At 46.3% G+C, this 25,197-nt stretch overlaps 1 protein-coding gene across 5 annotated transcripts in view; it reads left to right on the top strand.

Annotated features, from left to right (window-relative positions):
- The window catches only part of LOC124954020 (3-phosphoinositide-dependent protein kinase 1), a 149,812-nt gene that overhangs the window by 34,917 nt on the left and 89,698 nt on the right, over nucleotides 1-25,197 (top strand). For 3 of the 5 annotated variants that reach the window (XR_007102414.1, XM_047506220.1, XM_047506234.1), the window contains exons 1-2: nucleotides 11,427-11,525; nucleotides 13,098-13,136. The exons of 1 other annotated variant lie outside the window; for it this stretch is intronic. Coding sequence is in view for 3 of the 4 variants with exons in the window: in XM_047506220.1 (XP_047362176.1) it covers nucleotides 11,442-11,525; nucleotides 13,098-13,136 (123 nt within the window). In the remaining variant the exon portion in view is untranslated. Of the gene's footprint in view, nucleotides 1-11,426; nucleotides 11,526-13,097; nucleotides 13,137-25,197 lie in introns of those variants that run through there. One more of the 5 variants, XM_047506260.1, reaches the window with a different exon arrangement.

Here is a 25,197-nt window from a genome sequence, read left to right on the forward strand (position 1 = left end):
TTTTTCTCCTTCGCGAACAGAAATCGATTCGATCGTTAAATGTCAGAGTCCAGAGTTAGCACCAGCGCGGCGCAGAGATCTATAAATATCCTTAATTTTAGTCGATGAGAAGTTTATTCTCGGAATTGGTTGGCCGTGGGTCGAGGCCTTCCGAGGACAAAGAATCTCGTTGGTAATGCGTTCAGTGAGGGGTGAGAAGGAAAAAGTAGCCGATGCGAGGCGACGACAAAGAAGGAGAACGCGTTCCGTCGCGATTACGATATCAAAATGAAAATGGCCGAACGAGATCATAAGGGACGTCGAGAGACGTCTTTCCTCATGCGTCTAGCCGATACCTATTAGTAGAAATTTATTATTCGCCGACGAGAAAAATGTCTGTTTCGTGTCTCTTCGCGATAAAGGAGAGCGGAGAATTCCTCGTCCAACCTCGGGAAAGTAATGGAATTTCACGAATAGAGACGTACGAACGAATAGATAAGGAACGAGGTTGGATGAAAAGTGAAAGGGGATAATTACGAAGGAAATATATATGGTGCCGTCCACCATACGATACGTCATCGATGCGATCACACATTTATACGTTATGGATTACGATAGGATGGAAGCAACTCAAGCGGGAATCATTTTTCCTATACTTATTTATATATCCCTTAAAGCGACGTCAGAGAATCGTAAGAGGCGCTTTCGTACATGGATATAAGGAGCCGAAGGAAGAGGCGCAGAAGAGGCGCAGAAGAGGCGCAGGGAGACGTGGTCTGAGAGGAACAGGTGAGAGGTAGAGAAGCATTGCCGAGGCGGAGCATTGCGCGAGACGGAGGACGAAAAAAGTAGAAGCCTAAGAATAGAGGATACGAACGTACACTACCTAACTAGACTATCTATTTCTAGCAGTAAACAGAGCCCGTTCCTTCGGCATTGCGAAATGACGAAGGACGCTCGGCTCGGAACACAGACGGCGAAGGTCTCCGGCTCGTTAAACTTTCCTCTAGATTCTCGTGGAATCTCTAGGGGCCGAGATAGGAGATCGTACGTGACGTTCGCGAAATAAATCTTTTTTTCTTCTTTGCGTATTCCTCTCTTGGTATCATCGAGTATCCTAAATTTATCGCTGACGGTCGTTCGTTCGTTCGTTCGCTCGAATCTCTTTAATTTGCATGTCTCGCGGAGAGACTCTTTTTGTAAAAAGGCTCGTGATAGCTCGTGCCTCGTAAACTCTGATATATTTAGATATTTTAAACGTCAGCAAAGTCTTCGGCGTTCTGAATACTCCCTTTCGAAGCTTAAAAGCCTTGATAAGATTTAAAAGTTGGAGAAGCTTCGAAAGTCTCGAAAATCTCTCGCAGTTTCTTGAAAACTTTGGCAGCATAGTCGTCGAGCACTCGTCGGAGCGTACCGACTCCCGACAGCACTCTTCGAAGGTGGAAAGAGAAGAAAGCCCTTACGATTATCGCCATTCCCGTCCAACTAGCCGATATTTTTCAAGATCATCGTAATACGATCGGGGTCCTATCGAAATATTAACGCGGTAGAGGACAACTTTGGATCGACGATCTGCCTTCAAAGGCAGAGGCTAGCTACGTTAATTTTTTTCCATCTAAGATATAAAGAGCATGGGAGAGAAAGGGAAGAGCGAGTCATCGTAGTAACCGCGTTAAGTGAAGCGGCCAAGTCTCGATTAGCCTTTGCCATCGGCGGCGTGCGCATCATATTGGTAGAAAAAGAAACGACGGATCGTATGGAGAGAGAGAGAGAGAGAGAGGGAGATGATGATGGCGGCGCCGTCGCCGACGACACTCGGATGCCAGTGCTCTTTCTCCTCTTTCTCTCGTGTTCGTTCGTTCGTTCGTTCGTTCGTTCGTTCGTTCGTTCGTTTGTTCGTTCGCTCGCTCGCTCGTTCGCTCGACGCCCATTTCGTTGAACCCTAGGGAGGACAGACGCAAGGCCAGACACGGGGACAGACAGAGATTCGCAAGATCCATTATGGCCGCTCGAATACCCGCGCGCCCCAAATCCTAATAAAACCCCCATTGCCCGTGGAAGACACAACGGAGCCCCTTTTATACGCCGAAAATCTTTCCCATGGACGATGCCAGAGCTACGACGAACATCGTCGTCGCTGCCGTCGCCACCGCCGCCGCCGCCGCCGCCGCCGCCGCCGTTATGGAGGGCTCTTAAGAACGTTAAGGAGGGATAACTCATTCGCATTCGCACTCATACCGGTATTCAGTGCCGTCGCTAGATCACTCGTTGCCCTCTTACGACCTCTTACTACAATATATTCCTCTTTATTTTTATTTTTTGTTTTCTTTTTCCTTTATTTCGCTTTTTTGTTCCTTTCTTCTTTTTTTTTTTTTTTTTACATACTCTATACTCATACTCTCTTTAGTAATCACAATGAAAAAAATATAACATTAATGGAAACATAGCTAGGGACGCTTCGCTCGATGTACTTTGGCCTTTGGTAGATCGACGAAAGACAAAGTTCTTACGATTCGCATAATAGGTGGTAAACAGACGCGACCCAGGCCGCGTGCACGTTTTTTTCAATGGTAATCGAGCCAGGACGGAGGAGGCGGTCACCTCGATTCTCCTCGACCGGCTCTTCCCTCTGGCACCGATATTAAGAGAGGAGGTCGCGTGTGCGTGCGTCTCTTGTAAGAAGTTTCGCATACGTAGTGGTGGCCCGTCTGGCCTCTGACCCTGAGCTTTCTCGTGCGTACAAGGCGCGCAGGTCGTTAAAATGGCACCAGACTTCCTTTGACCGGGGTGCAGTGTCGTTGGCCCGTCGATGACAGAAGGTCGCGCAGGTGACGAGAATCGTGAAACCAAAACCGGTTGTTGTCCGCTCGGAGACGGACCGAACGAAGACGAACGAATCTACGTATTCCTCGTATCCATCATCTTCTAAGACTTCCTTCCTACTCGAACTGATTCGTAGACGCGCTCAAGGATGTCTTCGCGGAAAACTTTCCTCCTCTTGTAATTGCTTTTCAAAAGCCGCTGCCAAAGGGACGGATCGCGAATGGCAAGGGCTTTTAATTTATTTTAATCGAATCCACGCGTTTCTCGCAGATCTCGTCGTCTCTTTCGAGCGCGGAGTCGGTCGTATCCATTATTGCGCTTAAGCCGCAACGAATCAACATTTAGCCCTACCGATTTGATGATAAAACGAGATTGATCATTTGCGTTTCACCTTTTCTCCCTCTTCCAAGAGGGCCTTTTATTTCTCATCTATTCGATCTATATAACTTTGCTTTCCATTTATTTCGATTTAACCTCGTTCCATTCCACTTGGAAAGATCAAGGACGTTGATCGTTTCAATCGTTTTGAGTCGGGAGTCGGGGCGGGGAGAGAGCGCTCTCGTAAACTTTCCTCCTTTGACGGAGCAAGATCGGTCGAATTATTAGCGAACGGGACTAATTTGCGGTGACCGTCAACGTAGAAACACCCGTTGGTACGTTTCTGTTCGTTACTTCGCAACGTCCTCACCGAAACGATCAGCCACGAAGGTCGAGCGTCTACGTATAACGGCAAAGATTCGCCGAAAGTTTCACGGATCGAAAGTCGACCTTCGGCGGTTAGCCTTACCGGATCCTTTTCGGAATCGAATCGATTCTAAGAAGTATAAGGTGCTCCTCGTTAAGAGGGTGAAACCGTTCTAGTCGAAGGTCGCGGTAAAGATCCAACGCGCTGACCGTCCCTGTGATTATGCCAAAGGTTCTTCCTTGCACAATCTTCACGACATGTGTGTATATATATATATATATATATATACATATATATATATATAGTATATAGGGAATATATATATAGGGAAAGAGAGAGAGAGAGAGAGAGTAATTTAGCAGGACCCCTGGATGATAGAAATACAATAGAATGGCGTTTGCGGCTCAGGTTCGACGCATCGGCACGCTTCGTAAACGTTTCACGTTGTTCGCATAGAAAGTGTCCTCGAATGGCGGCGATCGTAAAATCGTAAAATAGACTACGGCGTAATAGTCGGGCGTAGAGTAGTCGCACACGTGTGAATGACCGACGTGTGACCGGCGCTCGTTGGACGAGTCCAGAAAGAAAGGGTCGGGATTGCGGTAGGTCTGGAACGGTGGAACGTAATGCAACACTGCGTGGCCGCACGTCGGTGGCCGCATCATGCCGAACGCGTACCCATGCCGAAGGCGCGACGATAGCGAGGCCAAACAAAGCACGATCTGCCTTCTTATTGGCCTCCGTCGACCATTTTAATAGAGTCTCTCTTCCCCCTCTCGAGCTATTTATACTTTCAATTGAATTTCCGTTGAAAACGACGTCTCGTTGACCGACGTCTCGTTTCCCTGTAAATCGAGTAAAGGGAGACACGGTGTCATCGTATTTTTAGGACCTATCGCCAGACAAAAATCATTGGGAACGGCAATAGATCAGAACGGCCTTCTACGTTTGCCTATCGTTTCAAAGTCATACGAAAGCTACGGAGATATTCTGCAAAAGTATAACTAAAATTCTGCTAGCTGAATGTTTATCAATCGTCCTGCGCTCGAAAAGAAAAGTTATCGGCTCTTTGATTGCATCCAAGTAACAAATGTCCCTCCTACGTAGCTCTCTCTCGCGAGTATGCGTTCAACGATGGAAATTGACAAGGAATGGAAGGAGGAGGAAAGGAAAGGGAAAAGACATTATCGATAAAAGAGCGGCGTAGTCGACAACGTACGTCGCTCGCAAACTCGTGCGCTCATAGCGCGAATCGACCGTTACGTATACCGGCCTGTCTGTATACCGGCCGAGTCCTATGGACGCAAAGAACTCGAGACAGAGAGACCCGTCTCGTTGTCCGAGAGACGAGCCGTGTTCTCTCTTCGTCTCGTCTCTCGCTCCTCGTAATCGTCTTCTTTTCAAATCTCGTGAAAGCGTGGGACGCCTAGTAGTGACCGTAGTAGTAATACCACTGCTACGTCTGCTGGAATCATGAGAGAGAGAGAGAGAGAGAGAGAGAGAGAGAGAGAGTCCTTTGTCCGACGAGAATGGACGCCATGAGAACCACGTGTTTGGTTTCCCGCCAAGCTAATGCGGCTAAGGAGGAGAAAGATAGGAGAAGCCGGAGGTTTGTGGTCGAGACGAGCCACTTGAGAGAGAGAGAGAGAGAGAGCCCGTTTTAGGTGGGGACGCGGAGGGGTCTCCCTTTTCAGGTCCCTTTCGATGCGGTAAGACGCATTTTTCGCTTCCCTCGTAATGATATCGATCCTTGATTTTGAGATAATTTTTATGAAAAATATTACAAGCGGTCCGTAATTGCGCCCGTTATATATGTCGGTCACCGTGTGCCGTTTTTGATCGTAAATCAAATCTTTGGAAAGAATGCATTCGATCGGATAGATTTACGATAGAAAAATGCGAATGTTGGCACGAGTGGAAGAAGAATAAGAACAAGAAAGCTTCGAGTTTGCTATCCTTTGAGACCCTTCCGTCTCCCGCTTCGAGCGGGTTTTCTCTTACTCGTAGGAACGCAGAGTAGAGGGAGAGAAGGCGTGGAAGGTTAGACGGTCTACTACCACTACTAATACGAAAGATGGTAGTGGAAGAGAGGCGGTCGTCTCCTTCGACTGCGACGTTGTTCGCGGCGACTAAGCGACATCGAGTTCAAATACCTCTAAGAGGCCACGTCTCCTCTGGAATTCTACGTGTAAACTTGTATTCTAAAGCTAGGATAATAAAGCGAAAGATGTTTCTCTTCTTTTTCGGGGGTGGGGGAACGAAAGAAAAGCAAAAAACTGCGCCTCTTACAATAATTTTTTATCCGTTATCGCGGCCGCATTATGCCGAAGTAAATAAGTACTTATCGACGATCCTTGTCTATTCGATCGTGCGAAAAGAGCCTCCAACGTGTGGATCGTTATAGGTCAATTAATTTAGACCTTTCTCCCGAAATGTGCACATTTACCATCGGGTCGACTTGTACGTACGATAGAAATGTACTTGCGGCATAGACATCGATACATACCTACGATACGCCATTGCGATACGTCGAATGTCCTGCAAGTCCATTGAGTCGGATTAATTCAAAAGTGAAGTACATCGATCGAACGATTCAAAGGCTTTGCTTGCTCTTGCTCGGAGGTCTAGATAGGGGCGGGGGAAGGGGGGGAGGGGGGAGGGGGAAAGAAGGAGAAAAAAGAACACGTTTAGACGTTGGGTTCGTGGGGATTTATATTTTAGCTGGCTCTCCACGGAGTTGGACAAAACCTACGGTTACGTATCAAATGCACTCTGTGCGCGACTGCCAATTTTTACATCCTCCGTGCTTTATCGAGGAAGCATCCGGTCCTCTCTAGCATGTATAACGCATATATAACGCATGTATAACCTTCTTCTAAGTAATGAGAATATAATTGAAAGAGAAAAAGATGAAAGGATCGGGTTTGTTACTCGACGTCGGAGGAAAGTGTAACGATCTTGTACAAGCTAGATCTCGCGCTAGAATTTAGTCGCGCTCGAGTCGAGGAAGGAAAGAAAGAAAGGAAGAAAGCGAAAGGCCGTCGTCCTTCGCGTCCCGCCAAGAAGGTGCCTTTCATCGGTCGTTGCCGCTGCCAGCTCGTAGACACGGTTTCCCGCCAAGCTGCGCGCGCACCTTGCGTGCCGTTCCCAGCTCTTTGATCACCGCCATTCCAGAGTTCCCCTCTTTTATCCTCTCTTTCTCCTTTCCCTTCTTCGTCACTTTCTTCGTCATTTCGATGATGTCTGCCCTTTTGCCCGATTCAATCATCGATTACGGACGAATCCTTGGCGAAGCAATAGCAGTTTGTCGTTCCCTCTTAATATCGTCTTTGAAACGAGAGAAATTCATGGATTTTGTCCTATTTCACGGCGATCTCGAGGTGTATTTTTAATGCGCACGAAGAAGACGCGCGAGATCCTCCCGAGGAAAGAGGGAGGAACCTCCAAACAGGAAGTTTGAATTTCTTCGAGGCTCGCATCCTAGCAGGTTCATTATGCATGCACGGACGACCTGGATCGTGTTTCGAGCGTGCGCCTCTCCATTTCTCCCTCCCTCCCTCCCTCCCTCTCTCCTTGTGAGAAAGCCCTTTGCGAAAAAGTGCGTGCGAACGTGGCACCGGCGAGAAGAGGGAACAAAACGGCCCGATTCCTTGGAAGACGAGTGCAGGAAATAAGAAAAAGACAAGGGCGAGCCAGACAAGACGATGGTCGGACAAGGAAGAGGAAGAGTGGTTCTCTCTCTCTCTCTCTCTCTCTCTCTCTCTCTCTCCCTCCCTGTTGGCGCGCGCGCGCGCGAGAAGGAGAAGAAGAGAATGGTCCTCCCTAATGCGGCAAAGCGGTTGCTCTCTTGAAAGGACCCATTTCCATTTGGCCATGAAATAAGATCTGTTCGTTTCGGTGACGCCTCGAATTCGTTGGTTTATCGAACGAACGGGTCTCGTCCAGCTAGAGCTTATCCACGCGATAAGATGATTTTCCTTAGAAAAATATCCCTTTTCGAAGTCTCATAGCTCGCTAGAAACCCGTAGCTTAGCTACGGGCGTTTTTTAATTCGCACGTCGCATCTGTGCGACTTGAGAAACGAGTATACGTCGAATGTCGAAGCACGAACGTATCTATTACCGTTAAGTTACCGTACTTTCGACGTGGATCATTAGTCAGGGTTGAGGAACTCCCTACGAATTTAATGGGAAACAGCGTTACGATGGACAATATCGAGAACATTTTCCGCTTCGTTTGCTTTCCGCTACGTACATTTTACGTAGCAATACGGATATGTTAGAGGCTACATGGCTCGTAATTATTAATCTCGAAGAAGCGTATTATAAGCGATCGTACGCGAAACGTTCCACGAGGACTTTACGAAAGATTTATGAAGCGTGGAAGCGTATTTCTCTGTGCAAAATTTAACGATACTAATTTGCCTTCCCTTTTTTTTAAACTTCGAACGAATCGATCCGTGCCTTCATCTTCTTCTCTTTCGTTTTTCTCTGTCTCTTTAATCGTCCGGTAGGGAAACAATCTGGTTAATTCGACGCATTCGAGTATGCGCTAGAAAAAAGTGCAATGAAAACAATTGAAACGTAGGTGGATAAAGGGGAGATGCACGACCGCTCGAGAAACGGAAAAGAAGAGGAAACGGGCGTGCAAAGAAGATGAGAAAGAAAGAGAGAGGGAGAGAGAGAGAGAGAGAGAGAGAGAGAGAGAGAGAGAGAGGCAAGACGAAAATTGGCGCGCTGGACAGCTCTTGCGATTCGGAATTGAAATCAGAGTTATTAAAGTTTCATCGATCGTTCGCTCGTGTCTTTCCTTTTTTATTTTTTCTTCTTTACGTTTATGAAGCTTTATTCTACTTTTTGTAATATTACAAAGGCCATTAGAAAAAAAGGCCAGCGCGAACAAGGAAGATGTTCTTACGCGCGCGCGCTCTCCCTCTTTCTCTCTCTCTCTCTCTCCATCGGAGGAAGCAACGTTCGTCGAAGGATACGAGTCTCAATTAAGAGAGCCAACGGCGAATCGAGGAGATAGAAATTGGACGATATTTCGTGAACGAGGTCAATCTCTCGAAACGCGACGCTCGGTGAAAATTGTACGGGACGCCTCGACCGTACCGAAGCGTTTTGGGCTGCGTTGGTGTGTGCAGAGGGGCGTGTGCAAGGGGGGAAAAAAGAGAGAACTTCTAACGTCGGTCTGTCAAGCTCCTCCGGCACGTTGGTGGAGAACTGCTATTGGTGGCGGTAGTCGGTGGGGTGACTGCCTGGAAAAGCCGCGGGCTCTGCTGGCGTGTGCACGATGGATACGTGCCTGGACTCCATTACGGAGTCCGCTGGAACCGCTCTTTTCTTCCGATAATAATGGAAAAAACTATTGGTCCTCTTTCGTAACTCGCCGTAACTGTTCGACCATCGGTAACAAGTTGAAGCGTAGACCACAAAGAATCCTCCTTTCTTCTTTTTCCTCCGACGAGTAGATAGCCACGTAGCTTTGCCCTGACTTCTTTTCCCCTTTGAGAGAAGTCGAGAATTTGCGAAGGAGAAAAAAATATTGTTCTCCTAATAATATTGTCAAAACTATTGTTAAAGAAAGCCCTATCAAATCGACTTTCCGCCATCTTGCACTTTCGCATTTACAGGTTAAGACCTATATTAAATCGATCGTATATATATCGTATCGATGTACCTACCCGTACACCCGTGGATAGGCGCGGCGGGGCGAGGCGAAGCGAGCGTAATTAAAGTCGAATATCTGGGTCGACGCGACCTGCTTCCGAAATACACTTCTCTCACGATATTCTAGAAATACGAGTTCTAAATTCGAATGCGATATCGAAAGTAGAATGCGAGGATATAGAATAGAGGGAGAGGGAGAGAGAGAGAGAGAGGAAAGTCGAAGTGCTCTTCGAAAGTAAATGCTCTTCCGAAAGCTATATCGAAGCGAGTGCGGATTATAAAGAAGAGTGCTGACCGTATGCAGACACGTAAGTTCACTCGGATGGGCGGCCGTTGCGACGGGCGATTGGCCCAAACATCTTTCTCGTGTCGCGTCGACCGAATTTCGATTAAACGACCGAGAATTTGGAGGGTAGAAAGTGCACGTCTCGTGAATCGAGACGCGTTTAATAAGCGATTCGGATTTTTCGATCGAGCCTACACGTTAGACAGAGGAGATACGTTATAAGCATTCTATTTCGAATCATAGATCGGCATGCCGGGACACGTACGACCGGTGGTCGTCCTTTTCAACGAAATATCACGATTGGACATTTGGGTCGCCTGCGCTACTTCGCAACGCGCAACGCAGCGTCGGCAGGAATATCGTACGGAAACGTATATATAGGGGCAGAAATAACTTGCTCTTAAGAGGTCGGAGTCCGCCTATTTTCAAGCGATGCTAAATTTGAACGAATCCGATTAGGCTCGGCCACTACTTTTGTTGCCTCTTTCTTTTGTCCTGCTTTTCTCCTCCGTCGTTCTCCTGGACCGTCGTCATTCCTCGAAATACTATTTTTATCGTATTTATCGACGCTATCCACGAAATTTCTTCTACTTGAAATCGGGAGTAAGAGCGAAAAGGTAAAAACTTTCGGCATTTCCTCTCGGCTTCAATATTTTTTCTCAAAATAAAGGTCCGCGAGGTCTATGCGCCACTCTCTTTTAGACTTCCTGTTTCTAAAAGCGTCTCGTAGCGTCGGTCACAGGAAGCCGTCGAAGCCGGAGAAATCGAGCTTTGTGCTCGCTTCGAATGGATCGACGAGGTGACTTTCGAACGGTCAATTTTCGAATCGACTTTTTCACAAAGTCCTCGATCTTACGAATCCGAAAAGTCAAAACTATGGACGCGAAAAGGATCGCTAAAGTATATACCGATTAAATTTCATTTATCGATCGTTTCAACATCGAATTAATTACAACATTTCGGGAGAATAGAATGCTCGCGACAAAGCGGACAAGTGTAGCGCGACGTTTTTCACGGTGAAAATACGATTCTCTATCGAGATAATCTCGATCGTTGTTGAAAATAAAATCTAAATGACCAAAGGGAAAAGGCTCGCTTTGAGCCTTCTTCCGCTCTGGTAACAACGTTACAACGTTTCGCTGATCGATCGGTACCTCTAATTACTAGGGCGTATCGTACGCGCCGATTAAATGCTGCCACGCATTGGCATCATCGGGTGTTAAGCAAAGGGAGATCGATACGAAGATCGGGAACCAAAGGATTCCCTTTAACTCGAGTCGATCGACCAATTATATTTCATTCCGAACGTCTCGTCCCATTCACCTTTATCCTTCTCCGCGCCTCTTCTCGTTACTTTGCCCTACCTTCTTCCTCTTTGCTACGTTTTGTTTTTGTTTTTTTTTTTTTTGTTTTTTTCTTTTTCTACAGTAATATGTTGTTTCGTCTTATTATTCTTCCTTTCCTTTTTCTTTGTTTCTTTCTTCTTTTCAGTTGTTACGGAACGAGATCAATCGATCCGGTAGTTTTAAACTAGAGGAAGGGCTCGACCCTCCTCCTTTTCCCATGGCGCTTCGTCGAGCGGGATAAGAGTAGTGCGTGTGCTCTTTACGCGTACATCCTTTACGCGGGAGGTACGGTTTGGTACGGTTGAGCGACAATAATACCCGTCTTCCTCCGGAAAAGTGGCGAGCAATGGGCAAGGTCGATGACATTCGGTCGGCTCGCGCGCGTCACGCTGGAAAAGCGTGAGCTTGTTGTTCGCTTTAACCTGTCAGCGATGCATTCTTCGTGAGAAAGTATCCGATCTTTCGCAGGGCAGAACGTGGGAGCACTGTTCTTTAGCGTCCCGTGTGAATGTTACAAAAGTACTTTACGAGGCGAGAAGGAAATTTTGGGCTCTACGTGGAAAAATTACGTCTACGTACGGGTCGTACGTGTTCGATCGATGAACACCCTCCCGCCCCCAATGATGAAACCCCGAGGACGACGTTATCGGGCAATGTTATCGGGCGTAACGCCGCCACGAGCGAAACAACCAATGAATTTGCAAGCCTCGCACTCCGTCTTGGGATTCTCCAATTATGTACGTCGCGCGATCCTATCCTTTTGCTTCTTTGTTTTTTAAAACGTGACTCGGTGGGAGTTCATTAACACTTAAATCGCCGGCATGCTTGAAAGACCGAACGATGGACTCGATGACGGAATAGAGGGGTAAAGGGGAAAAGAGGAACGGCCGTCCGAAACGATAATTCCATTACTACCGGATCGTCCTGATTGTTATTCTTGGCAAGTAAGCGAGCGACGTCGACTCGAGATGACGACGTCCTCCTCTCTCTCTCTCTCTCTCTCTCTCTCTCTCTCTCTCTCGTCCGAGCTTTACTTTTAATGAGAGCCACGTCCATGGCTTTCCAGTGGAAAATGCCGTCTACCTATCTCTCTCTCTCTCTCTCTCTGACAATAAGAAGAATCCGTCTCTTCCGTACGCTTCGGGGAGAGATTTAATTAATGGACTTTCTGAAGGATTTTGTGCATTTTCATAGCAGCGCGATCAAGTCGGCTGGACGGTCGCTCGCGCGACAATGAAATTATACTTGTCATTTTGTTGGCAAATTCAGCGGCCTCGTCTTCTGCCTTCTCATACTGCCCCTCTTACGCGAATCGACGAATGATTCTTACGCGAGGAATCCTTTAAATATAGATACATACGTAGTAAATCACTACGGCCGTGCATTTCTCGGAAAGTTACGCGTGCACTAGTAAATGGCGCTCGATAAGTACACGCATTACCACGTCCATTAAATGCGCCCGCAATTACTCCGGTCTACTTACTACAATAAAATGATATTAACGAAACTCGATGTATCGGTGACTTGAAACAAACGACTAGGGGACTATGAAATACGGCACTTAACTAACCATTAATTAACGTTAAGCGATTAAATAGAGTAAGTGTTTGATCGATGACGTCCATTAGTTATGCGTTATTGCTTCCATTAAAACGACACTGGCATAGCCTGTGCTTTCTCTCTCTCTCTCTCTCTCTCTCTCTCTCTCTCTTTCACACACGCTCAGACGCACGCACACAGACACAGACACTCTCGCAGTTAAAATAATCTTCGAGGTCGAAGTACGCAGCTACGTACGCAATGTTCGTACTTTAATGAGCAAGCGTTAATGCGGCCTCTTTCCCCCAGCCCTCGTCCTCTCGGCCTCCATCGTATGTGCATACAAAAGTGCCACGTGCTTTTACAAAACGTGACTCTAAAGTTCATTAGCACCGCCACGCGCCAATAGCCCGAGGGTCGTTGCATGCCGGCGCCGCGCCGTGGACGCTCGTCGTTTGCCTTCTCGTTCGAGGATACGTCGCACGCAAGATCATCCTTGGTTGAAAGAAAAGAGGAGTTTAATGGACTCGATCGCTCGCGTAAGAAAGAATTCCTTACGCGACCGCTTTTATCGCGTGGAATGTTCTTCTCTTCTCTTCCCACTTTTATTCTTTTCTTTTCCGCGCGAAGCTACCTGGTACTAAATAACGATGACGAGATAGTTTCCACGTGGATCAAATATAAAGACTCGTTTAAACCTTATTTCAATCTATTATTCGCTTCGCGATAAACGTTCAACGTCTAACAGAAAATGTTTCCTCTGCTTTCAGATCATAGAATGCAGCGCGACAGATAGTTCCCCGATAAAGGTGAGAGAGTAGTTCGTTCGACTTGTCGATATAGTCGTTGCTAAAAGTTTACCTGCATCTACTTACCATCGTAATCGTATCTATTTACCATCGTAATGGATACTTATTAAGAGCGTAATATTAACGTTTAATGTCACATCGCGAATGGACGTTCGTAGTCGTTAATAAGTCCCTTCTGCTTTTGTCTTTCTCTCATTTTTTTTTTTCTTTTTTTCTTTTTTTCCTCTTCCTTTTGCTTTCTTTTTTTTTTTATCCTTTTTCACGGGTTAACAACAACAAACGGATATTATCGGCGGGTAGCAAGGCAAACGTTGGCTCCTTCCACCTTCGTCTTATCATCAGTACCGAGCGTAGTATTAGGAGAAGCGCTGGTTTACTAGCACTAGTAGACACTACCACCCTTGGGAAGTCTTCAATTACTGCAGGGACGTCGCGCTTCGCCAAGCCGGCCTTGACGTAAAGTATGACGGAGTAATTTTAATTACGCGATGCAGCAGCTCTGAATTGTTGTTACCCGGAGAAGAGGATACGGTGGTGAAGAGGGAAGAACGGTGATGAAGGTAGGCGTCGGCGCTGGTGCTGCCGAGGTGGCCCGCCTTCAGGCACATTGAACTAATTCACGTCGTTCGGGCGACACTTATTAAACCCAGGAATGCCGTCAGCCTTAATCCTCGCAGAATGCAGGATGAGCCGAGCGCGAAGGATGAAGCCAGGGGAAGGAGGAAAGATATTCTCCGTGAACGCGCACGGCAAATCGGAAAAGCCGCCGAGCGTCGACTTAACCTCGTCGCCTCGTTTCGTTAATCTTCTCGCGTATTATCCCTTTTGACCTTTTATATCATTTATAGGTATGCACGCGATCGTACGAAAACTAGCTTCGTGCGATGAAGATTCCTATCGTTCAACGATTTCGTCAAACAAACAGCCTATTGAGAATACTTTTCGCGAGTACCTCTAGATTCCTTGCCGAGACCTATCGGGGACATCGAGAGAAAACATTTTGAGAAGGCAAAAGTTGAGAGCAATTCCCGTGTAAAATCGTTCGAATGGAAAGAGTGGCGGTGGGGGAGGGGGGGGGGGGAGGAGGCGGGAGCGAGAGGGAGGTAGATAGGTAAAGGATAGAAGGATAAGGATAAGGGAAGGAGAGAAGTTCCGTTATAATTACTCTCGTTCGAGCGGAGCGAACGAGTTTCGTAACGAAGATGAAACAAAACGCTGTGCCGCGGCGCGCGTTGCACGCGGTAATCATTGCATAATAATCAAGAGCGAGGGAGGGATGGGAGGGGGCTGGAGGAAGGGAATTTGGCCTCGCCGTCGTTAACGTTCGAGCTATGACGAGAGCTATCGTAAAGTTTTAATGAGCGTTAACCCTAAATTAATATAACGATCTCGCGAATCGTGACCGCGTCCGAAAGCACGTGACGTTATGACGACGAAGACGACGACTACGAGGATCATAATTGTGACATCGGCTTACACCCAATCCGGCTTCGCACGATTCGTCGTTCGTTACCTCTTGGCTGAAAATAAAAGGAAAAAGAAAACAAAAAACATCATAAAATAACAAAACGAGGATTCTTATATAGCTGCGTATGGATATTAGCGTTGTTGTACTGGTCATATCAGTTAAATTATTCGTTTCTCTTCCCATCGTCGTTCAGGACGAAGTATACCTACCTGTTAGCGATAGACCCTTTGACATCTCTCTCTCTCTCTCTCTCTCTCTCTCCTCCTCCTCCTCCTCCTCCTCCTCCTCCTCCTCCTCCTTTCTTCATTAAAAAAAAAAGAGCAATCGAGAAAACGGCCGATAGAGACCGCGAGGTTGTCAATTAATCTCGGGCCCGTTGATTAAAATTATCAGATCGCTAATTAACGAATAATTAAAGAGATACTCTTTTAGGATCGCATCTAACGGAACGGACCCAACGAATCGGTTGCTAATTGCGACCAATTAGTAACGGATATTAAATTCGTCGGGTTATCACCGCACTGCGCCCGAGTTCTTTTTTACGACCGTCCGTCGATCGGACGGGGAAAGGGCATTCGGGTAGGCAATCGATCTTTCGCGATCAACACTTGTAAGAATGATCTCGTTGATATTATTTTCATAGTTATCAGATAATTATATTTTTGTGGTAATTAAATAATTAACGTACGTTCGTTTTCTACTGTAATAAATCCTATATGGCACAGTATCTATTAATTCGCGTTAAAGTTTTTGGCAGTTTCTCGCTCTTATTCCAAGTAGAGGTAAGCAAGTAGATAGGAAAGGAAAATGAAAGAGAAAGGATTAATGCGTAGGACATACTGTAGAACGTAACCATCTGGTACAGTATACCATAGACGAAGGAATATCTAACGGACGTTCGTTTATCGTTGGTGAAACTTGAACGATAAAGCGAATAAGCGGCAAGTTTGAATCGTTCATGAGACACGAGCGTCAAACGTAGGAAGCAGGACGTTGTCGCACTTCCCATACGAGTACTGTTTTTATTCTACCTTTTTCCACTCGTCGAGGACAACACTCGTTGGCGACTCGTGCATGACTCAGAAAGTACTCCTTAGAAAGCGATCGAACGAGGGGTTTCTACCTTTATGACTTCGACATGGAAAAGAGACTGTCGTATCGATTCACTATTGATTTTCCTACGATTCCGAGGACACCTCGTTCGTTACTTTTGCTCATTGCCGATACAGACGCAATTTCTCTTGCGTGTAATAACTTATTTATATAACTCTCTGATAAGCGAGTTAATTACGAAGCGAACGGTACCGTCGATCGCGTCGATCGTGTAACTGGTTCCGTTGGTTATATCATGAAAAAAGGAAGCAGAAAGAAAAAGAGAAATGGAAGAAAATGGTCGGACCTTGCTTTGGTTCTTATTTCCGTAACTCGCGTGCACCGCGAGTCGTGTAAATTGGACTGGCAGTGGCTTCGTCGTCGTCGTCGTCGTCGTCGTCGTCGTCGTCGTCGTCGTCGTCGTCGTCGTGGACGAGCCGTGTTGTCGGTTCTATTAATATGCCAGAAGCGTACGCTATAAATTCTATTTCAACTCACCCTCCTCGACGGAGCACCGGCAGCAGCCTTGAGAGGCAAGGACAATCGATCTCTACTACCCTCTTGCTTCCTTTCCTCCTTCTCTCTCTCTCTCCCTCTCTCTCTCTCTCTCTCTCTCTCTCTCTCTCTCTCTCTCTCTCTCTCTCCTATCCTCTATCGCGCGCGCGTACCGTCTAGCGCCGGCGGCTGCGGAAATGCATATGCTTTAGCGCAACATCGAGTTACACGATACACACGTTCGATTCGGCTTCTAAAATATTTACGTTTCATTCCAGGGAAATCCAATCGATGGTTCAGTCGCCATTGGCGAGCGACGCCACAGTCGACAAAGTTTTAATCGGATCGCGCGATAGTACGTACCTACTATACGCGGATAATAATTCACCCAGGATATTTCGAGCGACGCGAATTGTCGCATCATCGTGCTCTCGCCGCTTTATTTCGGCACGAATTCAAAACGCTGGACGAGGAATTTCCTACGTTTTACGATATGCCCTTTATATTTCGCCATTTAATCCTATTAAATAGATATGCTTCTTTTATGTACGCTTAAAAAGTCTATATTAATGCGCATGTCGATGAAGATTCGTTCGAATGAAATAAATCGTGTCGACGTGAAGCTCGGAGCGATGCGCGGCCGATGCGCGGTCAAAGTGCGACCGACACGCGTGCCGGCACTTTACGTGCAAAACTCTTGGTAAAACATGCCTATTTATAGCGAATGTAGGCGGCGAATGATGGCGTAAGCGACTACGAGAGAGGCTTTAATTACTGCGCCGGTCCTGTTAATGCAAACCAAGTTACGTAAAACGTTTTCGCGACGATACGCTTGTTTATTGAACATCGACCTCATGTCATAGAAATTTTCTCTTACGCTACAACTTTTATTGGAAAGGCGGACGTTACGGCTACTCGTAGCCTCTAGTTCATTTTTGAATGAACCGCTTGACGTCGTTCACGCGGCCGTACATTGGACATCGATCGATCGCTGCTAATCAGGAAGCAATCACATTAAAGCTCGGACGTTATCGGAACGAGGTCGAAGGGCCGACTCTATTCATGGTACTTTGCTTTGTGGCGAAAGAGACCGGAGAATAATCCAATGTAGAGAGAAAGAGAGAGAGAGAGAGAGAGAGAGAGAGAGAGAGAGAGAGAGAGAGAGAAAGCCGGGAACCGGGATGAGAGTGCGCAGATTGCGCGAATGCGGTTGGATAGCCGCATTTCGAGTAATTAAAGTAACGTTCGCGGTGCTTTTGTAGTGCGTTCGCAACGTACAATCTCCCATCTTCCCTATTCTTTTTATCTTATTTTTATCGATCAACAAAGGGCACCGAGCAAATTACGTGGGCGTTCTACCTAAAATAGATCTCAAACGAGAAACGACGACTTACTCGTGCATGGACGAATGAATTCCTCTTTCTCTTTTCCCTTGTCCACCCCCCCCCCCGCCTTCCCCGCCCCCGCTCCCCCGCCTCTCTTTCTCTCTCGACGTGCGCAAGCAAAATACCGGAGGAGAAGCTTGTTACGTAACGAGCTACGACATTTTATGTAATTTCTCGATTCTGCGCCTCTGTAGTCCACGCGTCTCAGTGGATAGCTCGACATTGCTGTTTTTTCGGGCACGCCATCGATAAATAAAAATCTCAGCAATATATCTGTAAATTGATAAGAGAAAATTCGAAAGAAGTCTGCTCAATTTCTTCTGGTTATTGTCTGTCCGATTTGACTCGGAAAAGAGACTGTTCGGTTCGAGCATCCATACAATTTCTTCCGCGAAACGATTTGCGCTCACGTGGCCGGTCAATTCGCGAACAAAGATCTGCGCTCATAGTCACGAGGCAAACCATTGTCACTTGGAAGAGTTAAGAATGGAGGAGTAAGAAGGAGAAGACGGATGTTGCGATTAGGGAGCTGCTCGCGAAGATTCTCGACTGGTCGCTCGCTTCGCGACGTTTCTCGCTCGTTATAACGTCTCGTCTCGAGATAGTCGGAGCGCGCGCGCGCGCGCGCGAGAGAGAGAGAGAGAGAGAGAGAGAGAGAGAGAGAGAGAGAGAGAATGCGCGCTGACGTCGATGATAAAAAGAACGAGGAGGGATAAAAGCGAATAGGCTAGCACGTCCTGGCACTAACACCGTCTGCTTCTGGCTCTTCTTATCTGTTTCCTGGCGCCACGACACCCCCTGAAAACAGAATCAATTTTGATCGTCGATTAGGAGGATCGTTTCCTCCTGTCATTTACGTCATCCAAAGATACACCCTTTTGCTCTTTCGTTCTCTCTTTCTCATCACGATGATACATAGTAGTACATTTTTCAAAAGAGATAACAATAACGAAATTTGATCGAAAAGAATTGTACATAAATTTATGTCTAAACGTTCCGCTCTGAACGAAATTCCTGGCAATTAATGATGGAAGATGGAGACACGATAGTCCCCTTTCGTTGGAGAGGAAGTACACGCGGATATACTTGATTACCGTTATACCTTCGTAGGCCGTTTCGACGCTCCACGGAAGCCACGTGATACGTGATCTACTCGATTTACTTTCCACCGGCAGTTTGTATATCGTACGGACGAGGGTGTTTTCTCTTAGATTGAGAACTTTCTGAGAGGGTGCCGAGTACTTTTTCCTTTTCTATCTATCTGCGAAAAATAAATGACCTCGCGTGTTTTAAGAGATAGGTCCCTTTTTCCTTCGAAGAACGCCGTATCTTCTCCTATCTTCTCTCTCTCTCTCTAATACTTTTTTGTGTCTATCCTTCTTTCTTTCTTCTTCTTTTCTCTCCTTCCATCTTCTTTCGCGTGCCGTTAAATTTATGTCAGTCTTTTTGTTAAACTTTTTCTCGTTAATAAATACTGGAAGCTCTACTGGAAGTTGCGTGAAGCAGGAGAACTTGGTTTTGGGCGAGAGAGAGAGAGAGAGAGAGAGAGAGAGAGAGAGAGAGAGAGAGAGAGAAAAGAGGGAGGTGGAAAAAGAAAAGGAAGGAAGTAGCGACAAGTGCGTATCCATTAATAGTGCGTGTCCTCTCGTGACACACGATAAATGCAAATTTGGGAGGGAAGCGAGCATGAAAGCGACGGTACCACGTGGCGCCGAACGGAAGAAAGGGCCCGCAGAACATACGCTATCCTTGCTGAAGGGACACGCGACGTCGATGTGTCACCTCACCGACGCGTCACTACCTTTGAAATTCAAACTCGTTCATTTTTCTTAGAACAGACTTTAATGTACGATACCCGTGGGTGTGCCTGGACGAAAGGACGAACACGTGTATAAATACACGTGTAGAATATTATTGGAATATTTGGAGCAATCGTCGCGATCCATGACATTTATCGTTCTTACCTACGCGCACCAAAGCCGGTATAGAGTTTGCACGTATCTGCGGTGGTGAAATGGAAACAGGACCGTAGGTGTCTGGTTACCAAGTCGACGACATAACCTCATTAATCTCCCTTTCCAACTCCCGTCTCACCTCGAGGAACCTCCCCTTTTTCCCTCTGCTTACCGTTTATACGAGCTCGAGAGTCTCGACACGTTCTTCTCTTCCTCCTCTCTCTCTCTCTCTCTCTCTCTCTCTCTCTTGGTTGAACTAAAAGCAACTGAAACTCGCTCGCTTCGACGTGGCACGAGCCAAGACGTGGTAGAAATAGTTCACCATCCGTAAAACGATTTAAGTGTTATTCCGAATGTCCCTTCTTTTTCCACTTCTTCTTCTTCTTCTTCTTCTTCTTCTTCTTCTTCTTCTTCCATCCTCTTCGGTGGTCGAGACTACTCCTTTTCATTGTAATTCCATCTCATCTCCGCTAGAAGCTCGTCGATGCGAGAAACGCGCTTCTTTACGATCCGTTTCTCTTCTCTTTTTAGTTTTTCTCTGTCTCCGGCTAAGTTATGGTACGCTATAGGAAGTTTGTATTTTCAGAGCAAAGAGCTCGTCAAAAAGGATCGCCTCGAATTCGTTACTACGTTATCGTTTGTCTGATCGTCGACGCGAAGCTACAACGCCGTTCCCGAGACGTTTTAATTATCGCTTCGCGAACGCGATTAATCATTATTTGGTCCATGTAACGGCAGCCTTCGGTATTGCGAAACCTTACGGTGTCTTTCGTGAAAGCTGCACTACTAAGACCGTATTTGGTCGAACATTGTAAAGGCACTTACCGAGTGTCCGGCTACTTGGGTTAGTCCGGTAAAGCGGGTCAAGGTAATGAAACGTCGTCAACCGGCAGTCGTGAAAAAAGTCAATGACGAACGCGGCCAAGATAATAGTCGCGATGCGAAAGCGTAAATACGCGACAGATGGGACACCGTAGGCGCGACGTTGTTCTGAAATAACAACGCTCGTCGTTTGTATTGTACAAGTACGAGAAGAGAGCATTTGCGTAATACGCCGGGTGGTAAGCAGAGCTTTACCCCAGCACCGAGTAAATCCGACTCGAAGGCGGCTCAAAGGTAGCTGGACGAAGAAGAAGAAATAAAAAGGAAAAAGAAAAAAGAGAGAAACGCTTTGAGTTTGTTGAGAGAACTACGACATGGCGCAACGTGGCGCAATCTTCTAATAGGATAACTACATATGCATGTAGGCGCATTGTTTTTAGGCGCATCGTTCGTTCGCACGCGTCGAAGAAATTCGATTCGATGGAAATAGTAATAGATTATTGGGCGTTGAAATTTGTCGCTTGACGAATGAATGAAGGCAATGCGTATAGAGAGAGGGAGAGAGAGAGAGAGCGAGCGAGCGAAGAATTTTCTGCCAGGTCTCCGGTGTCGTACGTGCGCACGAGCCTGCCTGCGTTGAGAGTTCGTGCAAGAACGAGATAGAACATCGACGATGACCTATTCGATAAGGAACGAGCTGGAATAATAACGTCGTTGACCGTTGCACTTACGAACCCAGAGAATGCAAGTTGTATTCCTGTATGCACGCTTCTCTACGAAGAATAGCAATCGTTTGTCGATCATTTACGTTTGCGTCCATCGAATATACCCATTACTCTTGTTCCTCGTTCGCTTTAATCACTCGACATTTCTTTCCGCAGGAAAAGATTTCACCTATCGACCATTTTCAAAGAACTTTCGAGAAGAAGATCGCGCTGGCAACATTTCTTTCGAGAAGCGATAAAACTTTTCTAATCGGGAGGAAAGATGAATTAGTTTTGGCAAAGAAGAAGGTGGAGGTAATCGCGAATGCATGTGCACGAACTTCCCGTTTCCGTCGACGCATGAATAAGAAGAAGAAGAAGGAGATGGTGGGGAAAGAGAAAAGAAGGGACAAAGTCAAGCGTCTCGGCTCGTATAGAAACGGAAGTCAAACAGCTTGGACAGCTTCGGGATCGTCCGTTAAACGCGATTTCTTCGCGATTCATACGCGGCACTTCCTGTTTCCGGCTCGTTAGACAATTCAGGATCGTGCATCGTTCGTTATCCTCGACGTGTCTTCACCCTTCTCTCATCCTACTTCTTTAAAACTCGCTAACGTTTCGGGATGATTCGACTTGTTGCTTAAAATTTATAGCGTGGCATTGATCGCGCGCTTCTCCTACTATCTCTGATCCTGGTGAATATATCTAGCAAAGCGATGTCGGTTACGTTCATTTACTTTTGTTGATCATTTTCATATGGGTCCGGTATACGGAATATCGGGATGATTGACCAAAGTAAATCGTAGTTTACATAATCTTTTTAGATAAGCGGTTACTTATTTCCTACGAAAAAAAGAACAATGAATATTCTTATATCTTTTTCCATCGCGTCCAACGTTTCTAATATTTCTTCGAATTTCGTTCATAGAAACTAAAGGGAAGAACGATCGGAAGAAAATTTCAATCCTCCGCTAGATTTTCCCTCGGAGTCATAATTGAAAGCGATCGGTGTGTTATCTCGTCGGATATCCTGTTCCACTCTTATTCTTATAAATGGAAGCTTTTGGCTCGAGTCCGGGCCGCTCGAGTAAGGGACTACTCTTCACGGTCGGCCGCAATCTTTGAGAATAAAACTCTCGAGCGATCACCGATCGAGGAGAATATCTCTGTCTCGAATCAGGATTTCTTCGGAATCCTTGGGTCCTTATCGCCATTCATCTCCACCCGTCTTCGGTCTCTCTCTCTCTCTCTCTCTCTCTCTCTCTCTCTCTCTTCTTTCGTCTGGATCTTTTGAAAAGCAGGATACTCGTCGTATCGCGGTCCATCTCCATTCACCGACACGACTCGACCCACAATTTTCGTTCGTTCACGGATCGTTGTTCGACGAGGCAGAAGTTTGTGCGACGAAAACCCATCCTCTCTGTCGGCTCTTTGATTTCCCTTGTATTCTTCTCGGGGCATTTTGCTGGAATATAGATATGCATTAATATTGGGAAAAGACGATTTCTCCCAATCGGTTTAAGGTATTTCTCCGAGAGAGAGAGAGAGAGAGAGAGAGAGAGAGAGAGCAGGTATATCCTAAACGTTTTTCAGCTATCGCGAGTATTCTTCGAGATGACTTTTTCCAACTTTATCGTGTTTCTGTAAAATTGTGTTGTTCGTGTTGAAAATAATGATGGCCTCTATCTAACTTACCGTCAACGAATGACCTCCGCAGTTTTACCTCAGATAATCGGTACTATCGACGTTCGTTTCGTCGATAAGCCCGCTAGAGAGAAGGAGAGAAATCCATTGATTTCCAACGAAATAATGGGCCATTCACAGTGATACAGCATCGGTGACCCCCCTCCCCCCACCCGTATCGCAACCATACGATTTCGATCTGAGTCGAATCCTTAGCTAGCTCGAGAGTCATTCTTCGTGTCCTCGAGGGAACTCTTTTTTCCTTCTCTCATTTCTTCTCGGCTACGTTAGATTCTCGGAATTTCGAATGGCGAATTTTACGATATAAAACATTCAAAGAAACCGCAGGATCCGTGACGGTAATCCTGCAAAAACGAACGTATTCCTTCTTAAGATTAATTTCTTCAATACGCTAATCTATGGATTTTTCGAAAAGTCTCCAAAATGGCTCTTCCGGAGAAAAAGATGGCACTGTTCTTCGGATAAATTATAAGATTTCCTGAACCGTTCGAGTAAACGATTAGAACGAAGGATAAATTATAGTTTACTAGTGTCCGGATAATCGTCACTCTATATCGTATAGTTAAATAACGATAATGCAGTATGGTAAAAGTCATAAATACGAGAATAAGAGGAACATCCGAGATACATACACACACACACACACACACATATATATATATATATATATATATATATATCCTAGCAAATGGTCGACTATGCCGGTGGGCATGTTTTGGCGTTTAATAGTGCCGCCTTCGTCGGGCTCTTTGAAATCAGGTTCAAATCCGTTAAAAAGGTAGGCCCCTGTAAGGGCCTGTTCGCGGAACGAGCCTCCTTCCATCTCTGTCTGTCTGCTCGCGCTCTTTCTCTCTCTCTCTCTCTCTCTCTCTCTCTCTCTCTCTATCTCTATCTCTCGCTCTCCCCCATCTCATCCCTTTATCTTTCCTTCTCCAGATCCCTAATTGAAACATTGCCCGAACCCGGTGGGGTCCAGTGTGAACCAACCTGTTCCAGGAATCGAAGAGAGAAAAAAAAAAGAATTCTAGCCTCGGACAGGCCCTCCTCTCTCTCCCTCTCTCCGTCCTTTTTACCGGTCGGCCGTTTTTCTCTCTCCTTTGCGTGCTCGGGGAAAAGAGATTCGGCTATCGGTGGGCCCGAGTCGCGACGAGGAGAAAGAGAAGGAGTAGAATGGTGGTAAAAAAGAGCTGGCAGAAAGAAAAGAAATAACTTACGGTCAGGAATGCGTCGCACCACACACAGCGATATGCTTTAGGCCCTCGTAAAGCTTCATTCACAACGTTCGCGTTGTCCGAATTTGAGCATTTATATAGGAAATAAATGTAGGAAAAAAACGAGATCTCGTTATTTCGCGTAACGTTACACATCGCGTTCTCTCAACATAGATGCAGCTCTCTGCCTAGCAAGAGAAGGTGGGTGTCAATGTTAGAGCATCGACTACTATAAACTCGACGTGAGTCATCGAATCGAATATAGAGTCAGTCAGTTTTGCAACCGGCACTACGTAATGCTTCACGGAGTAGCAACAACATATTGATCACGTCGTAGCCACGAGCGTTAAGAAATTACTTTCACGCGATGCTTTTCTTTTTGCAACATTGTTCCCATATCGTTCTCAATGGCGGTGAAACGAAAAGTCGGAAAAAAGAAAATGAGGAAAACTTTACATTCTCTCCGTCTTTATCTCCTTTCTTTTCCTCCGCAACATTGTCTTCCGGAATTCTCTCGCTCAGTAATTGGCATCTCAAATCGGATTTGTTACGGGCCCGAGTCATTGCACCGAACGTGACCTGAATTTCCGCATAACGACGTCGCCGTGTTCGGAGGAGTATAACGCTCGTCGAACTTGCAAAAGAGAGGCTTTCGCTCGTTCGCATATTTTACGAAGAAAGATAATCAGAGAGAGAGAGAGAGAGAGAGAAAGAGAGAATGGAAGAGAGGGAGATAGGGAACGAGAATCGATACCGATGATCAGAGATGCGAGTGTGTAATAACACGGTGGTCGCATAGTTTCGCGAACTCGTCATTGCCGGGAGGTCCTATTAACGAAACCGCGCTTAAAGTCTTAAATCCAGCGAAATAACAGGCGAATCATATTTCGCCGGCGGTTAGACGAAGAAAGAGGAAGAGGAACCCCAACGATTTTTGAATTATAAATTCGCGCGGAAAGAACCGGTATCGGTTTTCACGCTCTGATATCGAGAACGTATGCGTAGGGTCCGACAGGATAAAGAGAAAGATAGGAGGTATGGCGGACAGAAGTGGGCGCCAGGCCGACAAACAAGAACCGCAACGGCGGCCGCCTACATCCGTCTCGTGGTGCAGCATTCCTTACTGTTTTTCCACCATCGAGATGAATTCCACCCACACGCGAGCACTGCTCTCACACGCGCGCGCACACCTCTACGGCAACAAAAAGGGGAAGAGAGAGAGAGA

This window comes from Vespa velutina, chromosome 1, assembly GCF_912470025.1.
Source record: "Vespa velutina chromosome 1, iVesVel2.1, whole genome shotgun sequence".
NCBI classification, from domain to species: Eukaryota; Metazoa; Arthropoda; class Insecta; order Hymenoptera; family Vespidae; genus Vespa; species Vespa velutina.